This window comes from Tauraco erythrolophus, chromosome Z, assembly GCF_009769465.1.
Source record: "Tauraco erythrolophus isolate bTauEry1 chromosome Z, bTauEry1.pri, whole genome shotgun sequence".
NCBI lineage: Eukaryota > Metazoa > Chordata > Aves > Musophagiformes > Musophagidae > Tauraco > Tauraco erythrolophus.
In genome coordinates, this window is record NC_141496.1 from 28120859 (window position 1) to 28139781 (window position 18923).

General features: G+C 37.1%; 1 protein-coding gene across 1 annotated transcript in view; it reads right to left on the reverse strand.

The window, feature by feature from the left end:
* Positions 1-225: 225 nt before the first annotated feature.
* The window catches only part of JMY (junction mediating and regulatory protein, p53 cofactor), a 65009-nt gene continuing 46311 nt past the window's right edge, over positions 226-18923 (reverse strand). Inside the window, exons 7-11 of the mRNA XM_009982061.2 lie at positions 12486-12572; positions 9261-9356; positions 7429-7981; positions 4725-5035; positions 226-3127 (exon numbers count right to left, since the gene is read on the reverse strand). Coding sequence (XP_009980363.2) covers positions 4728-5035; positions 7429-7981; positions 9261-9356; positions 12486-12572 — 1044 coding nt within the window. The 3' untranslated portion in view covers positions 226-3127; positions 4725-4727. The remainder of the gene's footprint in view (positions 3128-4724; positions 5036-7428; positions 7982-9260; positions 9357-12485; positions 12573-18923) is intronic.

The following is an 18923-nucleotide window of genomic DNA, read 5'->3' on the forward strand; positions in this document are numbered from 1 at the left end:
CATATAAGCATTTGTGCAATAAACATTATGCATTTCAACTCTACCTTAGTGGATCAGTTACGCAACACTAGAACAGTTTTAATTTGAACAAAGATGTTTCTAAAGATGAAAAAAGCATGAAAGCTGACAAACCACTTAAGATAAATGACTAGCAATAGAACAAGGCAGCCACAACAATGAAGTCCAGCCACAAATGAAAAACACCAATAATAGGTAGAAAGGTCTTTTTATGGAGGCTCTCTTTCCTTCCATGTGTTTATGTGTTTTTTCTGTAGTGATGCTTGCTAAGATTTCTCAAGGACCAATACAATTATTACAGCTTTTCTCAGCTGTGGAGGAACTGATCTCAATGCAGGACTGTCATAATTTCCCTAAGATTCTTGTGAATACATTTAAGCTTTCCCCATTTGCTGCTCCAGCCATCCTAATGCAAAGTTTCACATTATAGAGGATGGGAAGTTTTATGCATTAGCCTGGACACTATGCATGCACAATTTTTATACCGAAGTGGAGAATTATGTGAAATTGTGACATCTAGTGACTCACAGAGAATCAAAATAATATTTTTTTTTCAGTATGTGGAAAAAAACCCCAGCATTTACTTTCCACATTGAGGATTACAGTTCTGAACAGATACAAGCTGCTATGCTCTGCACAACAGCTACTTTTTGTGTGCGCATGAAATACATGTTTGTATGAGAACTCCATTTCTATAAATGAAGCTATGACAGGAATCCAAGATTTCAGCTAAATATAAAAGATATTAAGGACAATAATTTTTCTCAATCATGCACACATTTTTCAAGGCAAAGATGATAGATCACATGGCAACTAATCTGAAAACTGTAGCACAGTACAGCGTGGAGCTATTTAGATAAATCACAACACAGTGGTAAACTGCAGACACAAATGTTGTGCAAGGGCACCACTGCACCTATGCTTTAAAATAACAGTATTTTTCCTCAGCTTGGAATTCTGCTAGTGTTCCATATGCATACTCTAAAGAATAAAACTGCAGGCTGGAAAATAGGAAAAAATGGACATGAAAGTTGCTCAATGTGAATCACCATTCTACATCATAGTTCTGCTTTGTGCTACAGCCAAAAATTCATTTTATTACCTTGGTTTTAACCTGTGGTGTGACTGGAAGTACAGACAAATGTACAGCAAAAATACACCACAGCTTATGGTATTGGCAATGTCAAATGATTATAAAGAACTTTGACATTGCTGTTACTGCTGTGTGAACACAGTAGGAGACAGCTTACAACCACACCATGTAACTAGAGGTTCAGAGAAGCGGTTTAAGAAAAAAGCGTGGTGTGGTTGAGGTCCTTGGAAAGCCAGTGTCAAGTGTTTCGTAAAGCTGATCTCAGGACAGAAGAATACAGACACGATGACTAATACAGCAAAATCGATACAACTCTACAGTAACGCTGCCCACAGGCGCTTTGAAAATGAACGTTCACTAACTTTATAAATAAGGCAACAAGGTTAAGAAAATGCCTGTCGATAGCAAGGGTAAAGTGACATCCTTTCGAGATGTTTGACAGAGCTTTAATTTCAGGACAGCCACAGCAAAACAACTGAAGGGTCCAACAGCTGAGGTTACTTTAGGTTACAAAGCCTATTACTAGTAAGTTCTCCTGCTCCTCTGTATCAAGTAATGGCAAGACGTGAAATCTCCTGTTACAAACGCTGACACAGTGTGCGTTCCAGTACACGACAGCAGCAATGCCTAAATCCACTTAAAAAACCACAACAGATCCACAGAGCGGTTTTTCTGTCATGACAGGAACAGTGAATGGAACACACTACACAAAGGACAGAGACTGTGTATTTCTCAAATACAGTGTATGTCATGCTAGTAAAAATAAAATGCTAGTGAAAGTTTTGTTTTCTTAGCATTTGAACGGGCTGACTTCAGTATCACATGGAGTTTCTAGATAGCACAAGGCTACTTGTATCGCTGTACTGGGACATCGTAAGAGTAGGTACCTGGACCCATTAGTCATGAAGCTTATGATTACTTCTAAGGATTCACCACAGAGGAAGTTGTAACTCTCCTTTAAAAGAAAGTGTCATGATCTAAAGGGAGCTTTTTTTCAGCCAGTAGGTTTCTGAGTATGAAATGCTAACATTTTTGCAGCCACTAAAGAGAGTAATAAACACCAGCAAGAGAAGCATGATTTTCACAACTGAATTATCAGTATAAGTGCTTTGATCTTTTTTAAAGAAGGCTGCTTAGAGTAATCAAAAGCCATTTTAAACCAAAAGAGAAAAATAATTTTAAGTATGAAATTACAAAATATTGCTTCTTATAACAAATGATAAAAGTATAACTAACTAGGTTCAGCATAGCTAAATATTATTTTTAAAAAGCATGAAAATGTCTACTTGAAAAAGGTGTAAGACTACAAAATTACCTTCTAAAAGGTGCTGCAGTATGTCTTGCTAAATGTACCATGTTAGAAAAAAACACATTATTGAGTATGTACTGAATTCAATTGTTGTTTCTCATTGTGCTGTGGTCACTAGTTACTTTTCATACTGACATACATTTCTTGGAACTAAGAAGAAAAAAAGTCTTAGTTGCATGTTACTGAATTTCAGCTACTGTAGTGCAACTAGGAATTCTGCTCTTTCTGGAATATCACGCTGCTACATAGCAAACTTCTCTGCAAGGAGCTATTTAATTGAATTTTCAAGCTGACGATATATTCAGTGCAGTGAAGGGGAGGTTTTGTAGCTGGTTTGATGTCTCAGCCAAATCCCAAAGTTATTCTAAAAGCAAGTATTCTCCCAACTCAGAATGGCCTCCTCACTTAACTGGCCACACATTACTAATGCAAATACAAAAAGTGCTTAAGAACTCGGCTTTCTTGATTATATAAAATGCATATCTAAACAACAAAGCTTTCTGCCTAAACCAGAACTTTTGTAACAAAATAAGGAAAAAAGTGACCCAAAAATTAACGTTTCAGGCCATTTTTTCCGTATACTGAGTCATTTGCCAAAGAAAGCCTCCTGTGGAATTGATAGTCGTAACTGCTGGCTCTGAATTTTCAGAAATGAAAAGTAATCTTCAACTGGAGTTTCTTTTCTCACGGCAGTGGCTGTGAATTACCTGTTTGGGGGACAAAAAAAAAAGGAACATCTGAAAAGCTAAACTGCTGTAGAAATTACTTTCTAGTCAACATATTCAGCAATTCCAACATGCAATACTGAGTAGTGTCTTCAAAAGCCTCGATTCTCTTAGCTCCCAGGGTAATGACACACTAACTCTGAAGCCAGCACACAAAAAATATGACCAGGTCTTTTTTTGCCTTCTGGTATTACTGGCAGTGAACACAGATTACAGTTTGAAGAGGCCCAAAATACTGAATTAGAAGATGGAGACATTGTCCATCACTTCCAGGAACTTTCAGCAAGAGTTAAGTACAGCTCCACTCCTGGATTTTCAACTCCAGAACTAGCAGTATATATATGGAGAAATAAGGCAATATTTATTTTCATTTTTAAAATTTTTTAACATTATTTGAAAACAGCATACCTATGAAACAGTTTGAGACACAGTATTTCATAATCACAACAACATTCAGCAGATGTTGCTAAGTCACTATCACTTTTTAAACCGCAGTAGCACTTCACCAATAGTCACCCTGCAGCTCTGGCAATAACTAACCAGGGTAGAAATGCGTGACTGTAAACATCCAAAAAGGTATTTTTTTTCCTACTGCTAGCTGTGTTACAATGATTATAAGTGTTTATCTTCTATACTCTCAAAATAGCCTTTGATTTCTAAACAAATTTTTAAATTATTTACAGATAGTCATACCTATCTTTTCTCCAAATTTTAAGTTTAGTGGGAGCTTTCATTGAGACTTAAGTTCATCTACATGCCAGTAGCAGAACAGAACTACCACAGAAAAATAGAGCTGTATACTGTTGTTGTAATAAAGAACCTCTTTGTGCCTCTGATGCAGCCATAATTTTGAAAACTAATCTCTTGGCAAGTTCTGATTTATTCTGAAATCATTAACTTCATCTGCTGAAGTCAGTATCTGTACTTTCAAGGCACTGTAGCTTAGTATAATGCAAGTTCATGGGATTCATGTAAATAGCAGAAGTATAAATTGTATTTGTGTATTTACTGTTTATAGTCTGGAAATTCACTTAAGTCAAAGAGTTTACAGACTGAAACCAAAAGTCAGTCACACAGGGTAACCAATGAGATTTCAATGTGTTCAGCAGTCAAATCTAACCATCCTTCACTTGGAACTATTCAGTCTGAAGTGATAAACATGCCAAATTTTTACAAGGCCAGAAGGAATTAGAAAATAAGTACAAGGTGTGTCCAAGAGTGACTGTGCTGCTTTGTTACTTAAAAGCTTTTTAAAGCTTTTCAGTAAGCTGCAAACAGACCCTTCAAATTTACTAAATAAAACAGAACTTTTTATAGGAGCAGTCCTGTCAATATTCAGCAAAAGTATTCAAACAATAAAAGGCTAAGATGCAGCCTAAAAAAAGTTTTCCTTACTATAACCCTTAAATTCTTTGAAAAGTCAGTGATAATAAATTCCTGTGTGCATGTTTTACCATGTTGGGCGTCAGACACTTCAGTCACATTCGTATTAAGTCTCCTAGAATGTACAACCTGAGGCTTAGCCACTATTGTTATATAAGTGTTGAAGAATATTTTTTAAAAAATGTAGATTAATTACAGGTTAATTTTCCCAGTCTGTGCAAGGCAAACTCTCCTCCTCGTCCTCTGATTCAGGTGATGCTTCCTTAATTCGTCGCAATGCTTCATGGATGCTCCTTGTCAAAGGGTCAGTATCAGGCAGAATTGTGAAAGATTCTCTCAAAACATCTTTCTGAACTTTCTTCAGTTTCACCCCTTTCCTGATCTGTGCCAAGATGTTATTGCTATCATCTTCATCAGGAAAAGGAGGGAGACTTCTCTGCTCAACTTTTCTTAAATGAAAGCTGCCGCGTTTCAAGGAAGCCAGCACTTCATCCATCGGAGAACTCACTGCAGTAAATCAAAATACCTTCAGTATTATTTTTACTAAGTTTTATCAGTCTTAATTTCAATTTTCTACAGACCAAAAAGTAGCCACATACTGTTAATGTAATAGTCCCACACCATAAGTGTTAATGGTAGCTCCACTATTGTTTTAGCCTCCAAATTTATCTTCCCTATTACCAGGTCAAAACTGGTTTATATAGACAATTATCATTTCTGAAGCCACTTAATCTCCTGTCAGGCAGGCAGTAAAACTTTTTGAACAAGATGGCTTTCCTGTTTGCCGTCAGGAAAATCAAAATAGCTGCAATGAATTCAACACAATGAAAGTCTTTATAACATTATCCTTCTTGACTTTGAAGCTCAGGTACTGAGTATGTTTCTCAAGTATTGGACTGTGCAGTCCATTCTCAGCCCTTGTATTTTGTGGCTAATTTTACTTACTGTATGACTATTATTACATGCCAGTGAGGGAAGCAGCAGTACAGACAACTGCAACAGCATGCATTTTCCTGCTTCTCTGGATTCATGTATTACACTTAGTCACAGCATACCTATAAAAATTCCCTTCTTTTATAATTAATGAAAACAGAGAAGTAAAAGTTAATACTTTATGACAAATCCTTCATCACCAATTTGAAACCAGTTCTCTGCAAAAATAAAAATCAGGCTTTGGCTCTTTAAAGAGCTACAAGCAGGTAAGATCTCTATCCCAGAGAGCGCAGTATAATGAAGTACAACAGTGTGAAATAGCTTGCATACCATAGCTCATACAACGTGCAGCAAATATCAATCGATAGATGAATATTCCTCTCTGGTTCTGTTCTGTATATTGCAGAACACATTTTTAAAACCTGTTTTGCATTTATCAGTGGGCTATGTCCATCAGACTCATGCCCCAGACAGCTGGAATAGGTACGAGGAAAAGAGAAATAAAAGAAGAATACAGGACTGCACATCTGAAGGAGGAAGGGAGGATTGTAAAATACTCGTCTGTCATAGAGAGACAAATTTGTGAAGCCACTTAGAGTCTGGGACCATTTCAGGGAATACAGAGCAGCAGGTAGAGTGCTGCTGCAGACATTAACAATACTCTTAAGAGAGGATATAATTTGATTTTATATTTTTCATTTTATGATTTATATCAAATCACACAATACATGCTTTATATAAAACTGCAAGATGAAATGAGTATCAGAAAAATAAACAATAGGACCACAGAAAATAAATATGGAGCACAGCAGCATGGAAGTTGATAATGAACTTAAGACACTGTACATGTGACCTGGCAAGACTCAAAAGAACTTGAAGCAACTGCATAGTTGCAGAATTCTTAAGGGTTTTCAGTCACTTGAGGAAAATTCTAGAGGAAACACTTTTCTTTCTGTCTGACTGATGAAAACAGTTCTAATTTTTATTTTCTCTGAATGAGGGAAAATGCCAATGGAAAGTTTTTCTGTAGTTGTAATTTTCTATAGCTGTAATTGACAGAGCCAGATAGAATTTTTAATAAAATGTTATTACAGCCATATTATGGCAGTGTGAATCGGGGAGCCACTCAAGGTAGTTTTTCTCAGTGACTTCCAGTAAAATAGTTCAGTTGACCGCTTTTGAAAATCCCACCTCTGATTTTCAAATAAAAACTTAGTTCCAACACAGCATGTTTCACCCAAACACCAGGATTATTTTGTTCAAATATGGCTGCCATCCTCCTCATTTTATATATGGGATAAAGGATAAACAGTTAAAAACAAGTAGTAGAGAATCAACAAGTTGTAATAGATCTCCCAGCTCAGCCCTGTGATCTATTAATTCTCATTAGTTTCCGATCTTTTAACTATTCATTAACATGCTTTGCTGAATGATTACAGATTTAATATCCAATTGTAGTCAAACATACTCCTACTCAGCTCTCAAGGGTACTTGAGAGTTTTTGGACTTTTGTATGAAAATTTGAAGAAACCTTGAAGATAGCATTCTCCAGGTTTCCTATGTCCCAAGAGAAGTATTCATTTTACTAGGTCACAAGTTATGTAAAATTCTGTTGTTAAAAAAACACTGCACCCTCAGGTGAAGGATATAATATTGCAGTGCTGGCTGTAAACTAGACAGGAAAAGATTCTTTTAGGCAACGTTTAGCTCCATTTTCTAGCTAGTCTAGCACAGTATGCCATGCAATCAGTTTCACAAGTGTCTTTTGTCTAACTGAAGAACTATACCGCACACTGTTGTAAAGGTCCTAACATTTGTTTGAGTCACAGACATTTGTCAACTGAAAACGATTTAACAAATTTCCCATTAATAATTATAATCAAATCACAGCATACACTTTTCTATAGAGCAATTCAAAAGAGGAACTGAATGCATTGCAATTAAATACACAGAAATGAAAACATTACCTCTTCTCCTCTGTAAACCCTCTAGATCACCGGTCTTTTTAAGCTTTTTCTTGGCACTGACTAGCTGACTGCTGTCAAACAGATGTGCCGGTGGGATTCCAGAAGAGTGCTGGACTCCCTTCTCCTCACTCTGACGTTTAACAAAGCCATCGCTTTTCTCTAAGGATTTGGTGGCATCTTCCTTGGAGGGCAAAGGTGGAGGCGGAGGTGGAGGTGGTGGAGGCAAAGGAGGTGGAAGCGGTACTACAGTAACAGTCTCTGGTTGAAGCTCATTACTGGTAAGTGGAGAAGTACTAACATGAGGCAGTTCAGAGGTAACACCATTGGGAGGTAAAACGATATCCTGAAGTTGTTCTAAGCTTGTGGATTCCTGCACTTGCAAAGGCTGAACTGCATTTTCCAATTCCACCTCTTCACTTTTCTCTTGGATTTGTATGGTTGCTGGCAAAGATTGAGGCTGATCGACACAGGATACTGAGCTGGCTGCACATTTTCTTCTTGCATGAGCCAGCCGTAGTCTGGTTGATTTAAGTATTACTTGCCCAGGATAGCGCTAAAGTGAATAAGTTATTGACAATTAAGGTAAGTACATGCAAAGCACTACTCTAGATACTAAGTACCTGTCATTAGGGTTTGCCCTTCTGACAAATAGAATCCATCTCCTACTTTCATGCATTTTGCTCTGGATGTAGAAACAAAGCAAATATATCCTCACTTCTATGCAAAAATGATCCCGTTTCTTAATTTTTGTTCTTGGTTAAGCCACAATTTACACGTGATTGGTTTAGTCAAGGATATACATGGGTTAAAACTAGGATTTCACGAAGAACCAGACTGTACACAACCAAACTGTTTTTTCTGAAAACTAGAATTCAAAATTCCCTCTTGCTTTCCTTTTCTAAAACCAGCCAATGGCTCCCCCTGCAACAAAGTCCTCTCTGACCTAATACACTGGCTTTAGATGTGACTCATATAGCTTAAAAAGGTAAACATTTTGAGACTTCAGAAAGTATTTTTGATTTAGTTCTTACATTTTCTGCCTCAATATCTGTGTTTTCATATTAGTTGTATTCATAGCCATTTTTATGCAAAAATTTAAATTGCTTCTCAAAGACAGGTCTAATACATCTTACACAACTGTGGTAGGCCTAAAGCAATAAAGATCCCAACAATATAAACACACTCATATATAAAGTCAGTTCACTAATGTTTCTGGTTAAAATAAGTAAATTTGCTCTAATTTACAGAAGCTATGCAGTTCAAAAGCCTTGCAAACAATAAGGATATGAAAAGTGTACTGCTGAGCAGAACAGCTTTCCAGTAAAGTAACTTCTCATATCTTTTTTTAATGTATTCACCAAAACCAGAAATTTCTTCACCAATTAATACAGTCTCTGTTTTCTTGCACCTTCACCCCTTTCCTTAATTCTCCTCCCTTCATTCCATCCTCTATCTACTTTCTGACACTTACATTGTATTAGGAAGGAACAGGTATTGGCACGTGTTCTAGCAATCAGTGGGAGTGGGGGTATGTCAGATGGCAGTGCTCTTTGTGGGAAATACCATTCAGATTATACTTCTTTTAGGAACGTCTGCTAAGTACCTTGTCACAAGGTGTAGATGTAAGAGTGAACAGAAGCTTATCACGGCACTGGAAACGTAACGGCCAGAGGAATATATTACCACCAATGCCATATTTTGCTATAAATTTTCCAAAGAACAGTTAACCACAAAATGAAAGAGAATCGCTGATAGCATAGTATAGTCCCGGAAAGAGTGAAAAGTACTTTCATAAAAGAAACTGGTGGAAAAAGAACAACTCTTCTTGTTACCTGTTTAAATGTCCGAAGTCTGTCCAGTGTTTTCTGTCGTTCCTGACTAACCCAGGAGCTCTTTCTTTCCTCTTCCTCTTGTAATTGATCTCGCTTCTGAGAAAATATATTAAAAACATGTAAATATTACATCCAATGCTATTCAGCACCATTCAGAGAATCATAGAATGGTTTGGGTTGGAAGGGATCTCAAAAATCATCTAGTTCCAACCACCCTGCCATGGGCAGGGACACCTTCCACTAGATCAGGGTTTACCCTGATCCAGCTTGGCCTTGAACACTTCCAGGGATGGGGCATCCACAGCTCCTCTGGGCAACCTGTTCCAGTGTTTCACCACCCTCATTGTAAAAAATATCTTCCTTCTATTTAATCCAAGTCTCCCCGCTTTCAGTTTAAATCCATTGCCCCTCGTCCTATCACTACACGCCCTTGTAAAAAGTCCCTCTCCAGCTTTCCTGTAGGCCCTCTTTCAGGTACTGAAAGGCTGCAATAAGATCACCCCAGATCAGCCACGTCTCATACAGGCTGAACAACCACAACTCTCTCAGACTGTAGGAGACGTGCTCCAGCCCTCAGATCATTTTTGCAGCCCTCCTCTGGACCCACTCCAACAGTTCCATGTCCTTCTTATATTGGGGGCCTCAAAGCTGAATGCAGTTCAGCTGCATTCAGAGAGCAGAATAGAGGGGTCGAATCACAAAAAAAAAAAAAGGAATTAAAATAACTCTTCTACTAATTGTTAGGAATTACCTAACAATCTACTTCTCAAATACACATATTTCTGAACTTCAAAACTTGGTCTTTGTCTTTCCCTTAAAAATATTATGCATTTCATGCTTTATACTCTCGAAGAAATGCAAAGCTCAGTAAAGAAAGATTTCAATTTGGAATTGGAACACTTGAAGACTTATTACCTTGAAAGATGAGAAATAACTAGAAACGTGACAGAATATGATACTGAAACAAGCCTCCTTAAATTAAAATGATAGGAATGAGCCAGACAGCAAACCTCTATCCATTTTCTCTCATTCCAAGAGCAAAATGACAGTCCAAATTGCAAGGTTGCTCATTTAAAACAAGTCATATTGGTATTTTCACAGAGCAAAAGATCACAGAACTCAGTGCCACAAAGTTTTGAATTCAATACTGAGCTGATTAAGTACATATTTTTGTTACAATTTACAACAGTAAATGAAAGTTTTGTATTTAATTAAGATGCCATTATTTAATCCAGCTTGGTTTTCTGTAATCTTATTTCAATAGAGGTTTGAAGCTCTTCCTTGCAGCTAAGACAAGTTGATTTTTTTCTTGTTTGCGGATATTACCTCAGTGAAAAGACACATTTGGATCCACCTCCTTTAAGTGGTCAATCATTTTCACAAAACTTCAGCAAAGTTACTACATCTTTGAAACAAAACACTTCAGTCAAATTTGCTGAGAGTGGATGCTAGTTATCAGATGGCAAAAGTCATTGCATGCACGTTCTGAAGTTATCAAGAAAAGTGACAGAACTGAACAGAACAGGTGACTATAAAGAAAAAACTGAGCAGAAACAGCAGCTTTAATTCTTAAAAGATTCACAGTATTAAGTATTACTTTTAAAAGCCCATCTTCATCATAATAATTAAAAGTTCTGAACACTTTCGTGAACTTTTATTATCATTCAGTCAACACAAAAGCAGTGTCTGCCTGCCATTTTCGGAAGTTAGCTAGTGGCCCGGTGTCCTTCCTGAAGAGTGAAAGTCTGATTTGGAAGGAGGTAAGTATAGATGCATTAGGGAGAGGAAGAAGAGAATATGTCTGAAAAATAGTAAGGACAGAAAATAGGAAAAGGTGAAGAGGAATACAAGCACGTGATGAAAATAACAGAGTAATGGGGCAAAGAAATTAAAACAGAAGCACAAAGAAATATTATAGCAAGAAGAAAGAATTGTTCTATCACTACACCTGCATATTACATATGTAATCAGGTCAAACTTTTCCTGAAGCAGTCTCAAACTCCAGAGGGTTTTTTTTGTTTGTTTTGGTTTGGGGTTGGTTTTGGGTTTTTTTTTTGTTTGGTTGGTTTGGTTTTTAAATAAGAATAGTGAAATTGCAATTCTTATTTGGTTTCAGGTTTGGATACCCTTGAGGTTATCTTTCCAAAAAACCAGTGGCCGAAAAGCTATTTTAGGTAGTAGCAGAAATTTTCAGTCACATTACTAACAGAAAAAAGATTCAAAAAATTACCATAAGGTTCTTCATATCACGCAAGTGGGCAACTCCATGAAATAAATAACAAAAAAGCCCTGTAGCGTATGAGAGACAAAAAAAGTCCTTCAGCTTTGTCAAGTCTTATTTTAAGAGTGATAAACGGACTATAATCCACACAGCAAATTCCTTTGCAATATTTATTGTAAGAACTGACTAAGTTGCTGAAAGAGTATGCCAATACATACTGTCTTTCACAAGCAGCCTTTTCATAAAATAAATTATGCAGCTAACTTCTGGACAAATGTATCAATGTTAAAAATGTATAAGGATGAAACAGAATCACTTTCACTAATCTAATTGAAGCCTCAATTAAAGAGACTTGGATTTCAATGCATCTTTGTCGGTGATCTTTGTTAAATATTGATACTATAACAGCTCCCAAAACCTAGCCCTGAATTTGAATATTCTTTAACATAAAGTCTACTACCTTCAGCACAAAAGTTGGACTAGCTAGCCTATTCTCTGCGATGAGACTGCGCAGAGAATCGTGGAACATCCAGATGGAACTACATCTTACACAACACAATTCAAGTGATTTCTTTTGTAGAAAGAAAAAATAATCAATAAGCTTACTAAGATTCAAGAATAAATGTGTATTATCTCCTTACTCATTTCAGCATACCTGACACTGTACTCAAGAGATGTCTAGCACTGCCTACATGCACGCAATAACAAACTGCATGCAGCCTAACTCTAGCAGTAATCCCTCAGACTGTGAACCTAGTGTTAAAGAACTGTTTTATTTGCTTGGGTTCAATGTCACCCTAACACAGCTATACACTCCTCCTTACCAGCATAATATGACACAGAAATCCGTGGTGCAAAGGTCAGGGATATATACCATCTTTTTAAAACAGCTACCACTCTGAATACTCTCCTAATTAATGTATAATGAGAAATGCAAGCTATTTAATGAGAAATGCAAGCTATTAACTAAAGGCTAAACTCAACAGCAGAAAACTAAAACTTACTAGCTGAACGGTATGGTGCATTTTGTATTCCTCCTCACTCTGGTGACGCTGCTGGATCTTTTCATTATGCTTTGCGATACAGATCTCCTGTAGAGACATAAAACGTTACCTATAAAATACAAATTTCAAGTATGGATTTACAGGGTATAATGTCACATTTAGCAAATACCACTTAGAATAAGAAAAATTACAAAGCCTATCTCAGACAAACTAATTTAACCAAGCTAATTTAATTTACAATGCAACTATAAAATGGAAACAAAACCAAGACAGACAATCCCAAACGTACTACTTTTAACCATCAAAAGAATACACACAAGCACCAGCTACCTCCAAGGTCTGTTCTACAATACCAGTACAAAAGTGGCAACGAACACTCATTTGTCAAATACTTCACAAAACCCTTGTGTAACTCCATGTATTTGTATATATGGATAATAACTAACTCTCACATATATTAAATATTACTGTTTATGCAAGTATGCAGCTTCCCATTTACAAGTGTTAGTTCATCTTTTGCATGTACGATCTGCAAGCACTAACATTAATAAAGTTGTTGTAATTTTATGCATGCACAAGCATGTTCACTTATTAGACCAAGGTCACGTCTGTAACATCTGGTTTAAAAATGAGCATTTCTTATTTGCAGGTGATGTAATAATAGGTTAAAAAAAAAATCAACAGGCCATGTTACAATAGATGACAAGAAACAGGATGATACTCAAACTTCAGGTAGGTAATATAAAAAGAACTGAATTAAGTATCAGTCACAAAAAAAAAGCATGTGCAGGGATTTAGAGTAGTGACAAGACAGAGAAGTTCGTAGGACAATACTGAGCGCCAGGAAATCAGACAGTATGGGCAATGAAATTAGGCCTGGTACAAGCACCACACAGACCTAGAACAAAGTCAGACGTGTAGTTAGAAACAGATCTCATGGGGCAGTGTTAGGAAGGAGTTTGGAGTGTGACTGCAGCTAGAAGCAGTCCAAAGCAATGGGCTTCCCAAGCATCAGTCACCTTGACTTACCAGGTGGAGCCAGACAGGAGCTTTGCCATTTAAAGCAATGCTTGGGGCAGCTGATGGAGTTATCAGCCATCAAGCAAGATACTACAGTAGAGGTAGAAAGACACAAAAACAAGGAGGGGAGGGATAAAAAAGCCCACAATTTTAGACACTTGGAAATGCAGAAAAGCTACGTTCTCCAACAAGCTGACTATGGACATGCTGTGATCACATAAAAAGGTAGACAGTGTTCCTGTACGGGACAGAAATACCACACTGTCGTGAATGTTTCTAAACAGTAAGACCATTAATGTTGCTAACGTATACAGGCAACACTCCAACAAGCGCTTAAGTTTCTGTGGAAATATTGTCCCAGCTTCATCAGAGGTGTATCTATAGCTAAACACTGCTGGGTTTTATGTTTGCTTGTTTATGGAGTTTTTTCCCCCTGATCAAAAGAGCTTAATTAATACAGCTGGAAAAGTTAATCCATTTAATTTGGAACTGCAAAAGTAGAAACTACCTCATTTCTGTATTTCAAAGACACAGCAACAGCTTTGGAATATTATTAGAGAATCTGAAAGACTTTTTCTAATACTACTACTACTGATACTATTTACTGTAGTAAAGAATAAACTTTTATTCCCCATTTATGTGTTAAATTCAGTTAGAAGTCTTCTAAAGTAACAAGGAATGTACGTTACAAAAAATAAAGTATTATACAATCTAGTTAGGTTTGGGTTTTTTGACATGTCTCAAATATTTGGGGAGCACACTTTTAGAAAATATTTTTCTCTTTAGCATCAGTATTTTAAATCTTTCTGATTAAGAACAATAATGAAAGATATTTTAAGCATGTAAAGAGGATCAATGTCCTGGTTTTGACTGGAATAGAGTTAGATTTTCTTTTTATCTGCTAGAAGAGTTCCGTGTTTTAGTCTGAGACTTGTTATGAGAAGAGTGTTGATAGCGCACTGATGTTTACAGTTGGTAGTGAAAAATCAAAGACTTTTCAGCTTCCATGTTTTTGCCAGTGTGTAGGAGCACAACAGGCTAGCGGGGAGCATAACCGGGACAAAGAGTCCACAGCACCCCTGTGATTGGAACTTACACTCAGGATTGAGGGCCAAACGGGCCAAGGAAGTGTTCCATATCATGTGACATCACACCCAGTATACAGATAAGAGTCGATCGGGAAGGAGTGCTTTGGCTCTTCCAGAAATTGTATTCCGAGGGCGTTCTCAAACTCTTGGAGTGCTCTCTCATTTCTCTTTTTGGGCCTCTCGCTCATCTCAGATTGCGGTGTCAAGACTTACCTGTTTTGGAATCATTTGCCAGGACAGGACAGGTGTTGGTCACCAGACAGTGAGCAACTACACTGGGCATCACTTTTTCCTATATATATTATTAGCATTTTACATATATATGTATGAAAATATATTGCTATCATTATTACTTTTAATTTTATCTTACTATTATTATTAAATTGTTCTTATCTCAACCCACAGATCTCCCTTCTTTTCCCCTTTAATTCTCTTCCCCATTCCCCAGGGATAAGGGAGGGTGAGCAAGTGGCTGTGTAGAATTTAGGTGCCAGCTGGGCTAAACCAGGACAATAAACCAGACCAAAACATATTTGGTGCTGTCTTTGTACTAATAAGCAACCTACTTTAATGTAATTAAATCTCTATGACTTGAAATAATAAAAAAGACTAGGAGGGGCTGAAAACACATTGCAGCACAGGATTAGAAATCTGAATCATCTTAACTAATGACAGAAATGGTCTAAAAAAAGGTGCAATTTCACAGGGACAAATGCACGGCTCTACTTGTAGACAAGATTAAGTGACTGCAAAGGATGAAATGAAAAACCAGCCAGGTGGCATTAAAGAAAGTGATCTGGATGATTATGGCAGATGACAAGTCAAACATAAACCAACAAACTCTGGCAAAAAAAGAGAACATAATTGGGTGTATGAGCAGGAATATAGCCTGCTGCACATACGAAGTAGTCCTTCCTTCTGAGCACTTGGAAAGCAGCATTACATCCAGTGAGAGCCACACTTCAGGAAAGATGTTGAACAACTGTATGGAACAGAGAGCATCAAGTAGTAATGTTCATTTCTCTTTTAATCACCTGACTGATTTCACAGTATCAAATTGTACTTCTATTAGAAAGTCAAAAAGGTAGAGCTGAGGAACGATCTCAATCCTCGTCACTGGATAAGCTACATGTTTAAGACTAGTAACAAGTAATATAAGGAAGAGATTTGCATTAGTATTATATGTAACTAGTTCGAGTGCCTTGCTTTCAGATTGAAAAACATCCCAATTAAACGGTTAGCTCCTAATTTAGAAATGTCAGTATTTGCAGAAACCATTTTGTACTATAAGCATTCTGTGTAGTTATGACCTTATATCGTAACGAGAATGATAATAATGATAATAATAGTAATAATGCACACCAAATAACCCTATGCCGGCTGTCACTGCATCTACGTAACACCTGTTTCGGCATGGCCTATGCTTTAAACTGTGGGCTTGCAAAGTAGTAGAAGTGTCCTGTTAAATGGAGACAACAGCTTCTGAGGTCAAAGCACACATTATGAACATAACCCAAACAGATTCATAGAATCACTGAATGGTTTGGGTTGGAAGTGACCTTAAAGCTCATCTAGTTCCAACCCTCCTGCCATGGGCAGGGAAACCCTCCACTACACCAGGTTGCCCAAAGCCTCATCCAACCTGGCCTTCAACACTTTCAGGGATAGGGCATCCACAACTTCTCTGGGCAACCTGTTCCAATGCCTCAACACCCTCAATGTAAAAAATTTCTTCCTTACATCTTCTCGAAATCTATCTTCTTTCAGTTTAAAGCCATTGCCCCTTGTCCTATCACCACATGCCCTTGTAAAAAGTCCCTCTCCAGCTTTCCTGTAGGCCCCCTTTAAGTACTGGAAGGCTGCTATAAGATCACCCCCAAGCCTTCTCCTCTCCAGGCTGAACAACCCCGACTCTCTCAGCCTTCACGAACCAGTTGCTTCTCTTTTCTGCTCATGAAGAATGCTCTTCCTGGATGTAAAATAATTCTATTTCTTCACAACTCTATTTTTCAAAAGATATTTTTCTAGACACTTTCTACACCATTTTTTTTTACCTTGACTATTTGCTATAAATCTATCTTCCTAATAAAACAGCTGCTTGTTCCATAGAATAACCTAATTAATACTACTGTGCAGCCAGCAGGGGGTAGACTGGGATAACAATAGCAATATCCTGCATGAAAAATCCATAACTAGTTTTCAAGAAATAAGAAAAATAACAAAACCGCTATTAAATCTTATTTTTGAATAACTAATTCACTGTCATCAATACAAACAAACATCAAGAAATGAGTGCTTAACAAACACAAATAGGTTTGTATAAAAAGAACATCAACCTCTATAAAACCATAAATCTAAAAATGCTGGCTCAGTTATTCAGAATCACAACTGAATGAGGTTTCTAACAAACCTTTAGCAAAAGTTTCAAAATAAAGGTTTGGTACAAACCTTTTGTTTGGTACAAACCTTTTGATGTTGTTATTTAACAACATCATTAAAAAATAAAATCATCAACTTCAAAAAACAAAGAAGGAATTCCTGAAAACCAAAATTAAGAGACCATAGTCACAGAAGTTTACGTTTATATCTTGTACAGTCTTATTCTACACAGAGTAATTGATTCCCTTTCACTGCGTTATCTTCTTAACAGAAAAAATTTTTAAATACCCAGATGATGAAATGACCTCCTCTGAAAAATAAAAACTGATTAGGTAAAGAATCATTTCCTATTGTTTTCTTTATCATGATATCTGCTCCTACAAAGAAGGCATTCTAAGGGAATCTTCAGTTGCCAAAAACCTCATAATGAGCAAGAACTGCTCCACTACACCACTTACTGCCCAGCTTGCTTTTTGTTTTTGACTCCAGAACTGACAAGGTGAAAAAATAAAGAACAAAACACCAAAACCTCACCAACCCAATCCCAAACAGAACACTTGTTTACAATTCTGTTTTAAGATACTTTGCTGAAACTAGTATGGTCAGGAACACAATCTGAAAAGCATTAGTATTCCGTCATCTCAGTTCAACAATAAATGTTTCTTAATTGAGAAAGACAGACAGACTTTGAGAAAGATTCACCACATAGTACATACTTTCCAAATGCACCCTCAAAAACTCATTCTTTTCTCCACTTAGCATTCAGTCATCACTGCACTCATTTTGACCATCTGGAGTCTGCTTTTGCATCCCATCTGCATCTTTGTTCTGCACTCTTAACTTAAACTGCAAGCTTTTCAGAAGAAGAATCTTTTTTTCCTCGCAGTTTTGTAAAGTAGGACTACCCACATCGAGCACTATAAATAGTGTTCATTAACAATGTTTTGCAATCACTAGAAGGGTCATTCAAGATACAAAGCTTGTTTATGTTTGAATCAAAGCCACAAGAGTTTTGATTTTCAGGTAGTTACCACTCAACTTAGAAGGGCTCAGTGTTATTCAGCAGTAATAAGAGCAGCTACAGTAAATACCTCTAACATAAATATCCATCAAAACAGCCATGTTCTTTTTTGTCCAACGAGTGCCACAAAATGGCACACAACAACTGATTCTGCCTATTCTTTTTGCGCGAATAAAAATCTTTTATCTTTTCCTGCAAGTTTAAATACATGTTATTCTAATCTGTGATTTCTTTAGAAGCTGAAAGAAAAGCACCTCACTGCAGCACTCAGCTGCAGATAACGCTACACTGGGCAGTGAAGTCAGTAGAGAGCTGGATCTAGTTCTGGAGAGCACTGTGACGTCCGTGCTGTGATGTCCAGCAGTGAAGTTCCACATGGAGACATTATCTCAAGTCTTGAAAGTAGTACAGCCACCTTCGTCCAGCACAATGTTGAGCAGACATGACTATATTACTCCTGCACGCAGACCCAGGTGAGCAATACTACCATATACAACTCTGCATCACGTCCCAGTTCACAAGTAGGCATGCTCCAACTACTGTTACAGCCTATAACTAATTCCTTCAGCTTAAGCAAGGTATTTCATAATAGTATAAACTAAAAACAAATGAGACAATTGAAGGTGACTATTTCATTATGCAGGTAAGAAGGCAAACTAAGAAAATCTCTACTCTGCTGCAGGGTTGCTTCTCAACTTGTTAATTCCCATAAGTAAAGTAAGGAACAACAAGAGGGCTATGGCTTTTGAACAGGTTTGTGTACTCTGTAAGATGCCAGAAGTGTCTTTTCACATTCAGGAGAAAATAGCACAACTATTATTATGTAGCTTATATTAATTAGCATAACATGACAGATAGGATCTACTCCTCAATGTCCTAAAATGCTCAGCTTCTCACTACTTTTTCTGTTTACAAACTCACATAAAACAA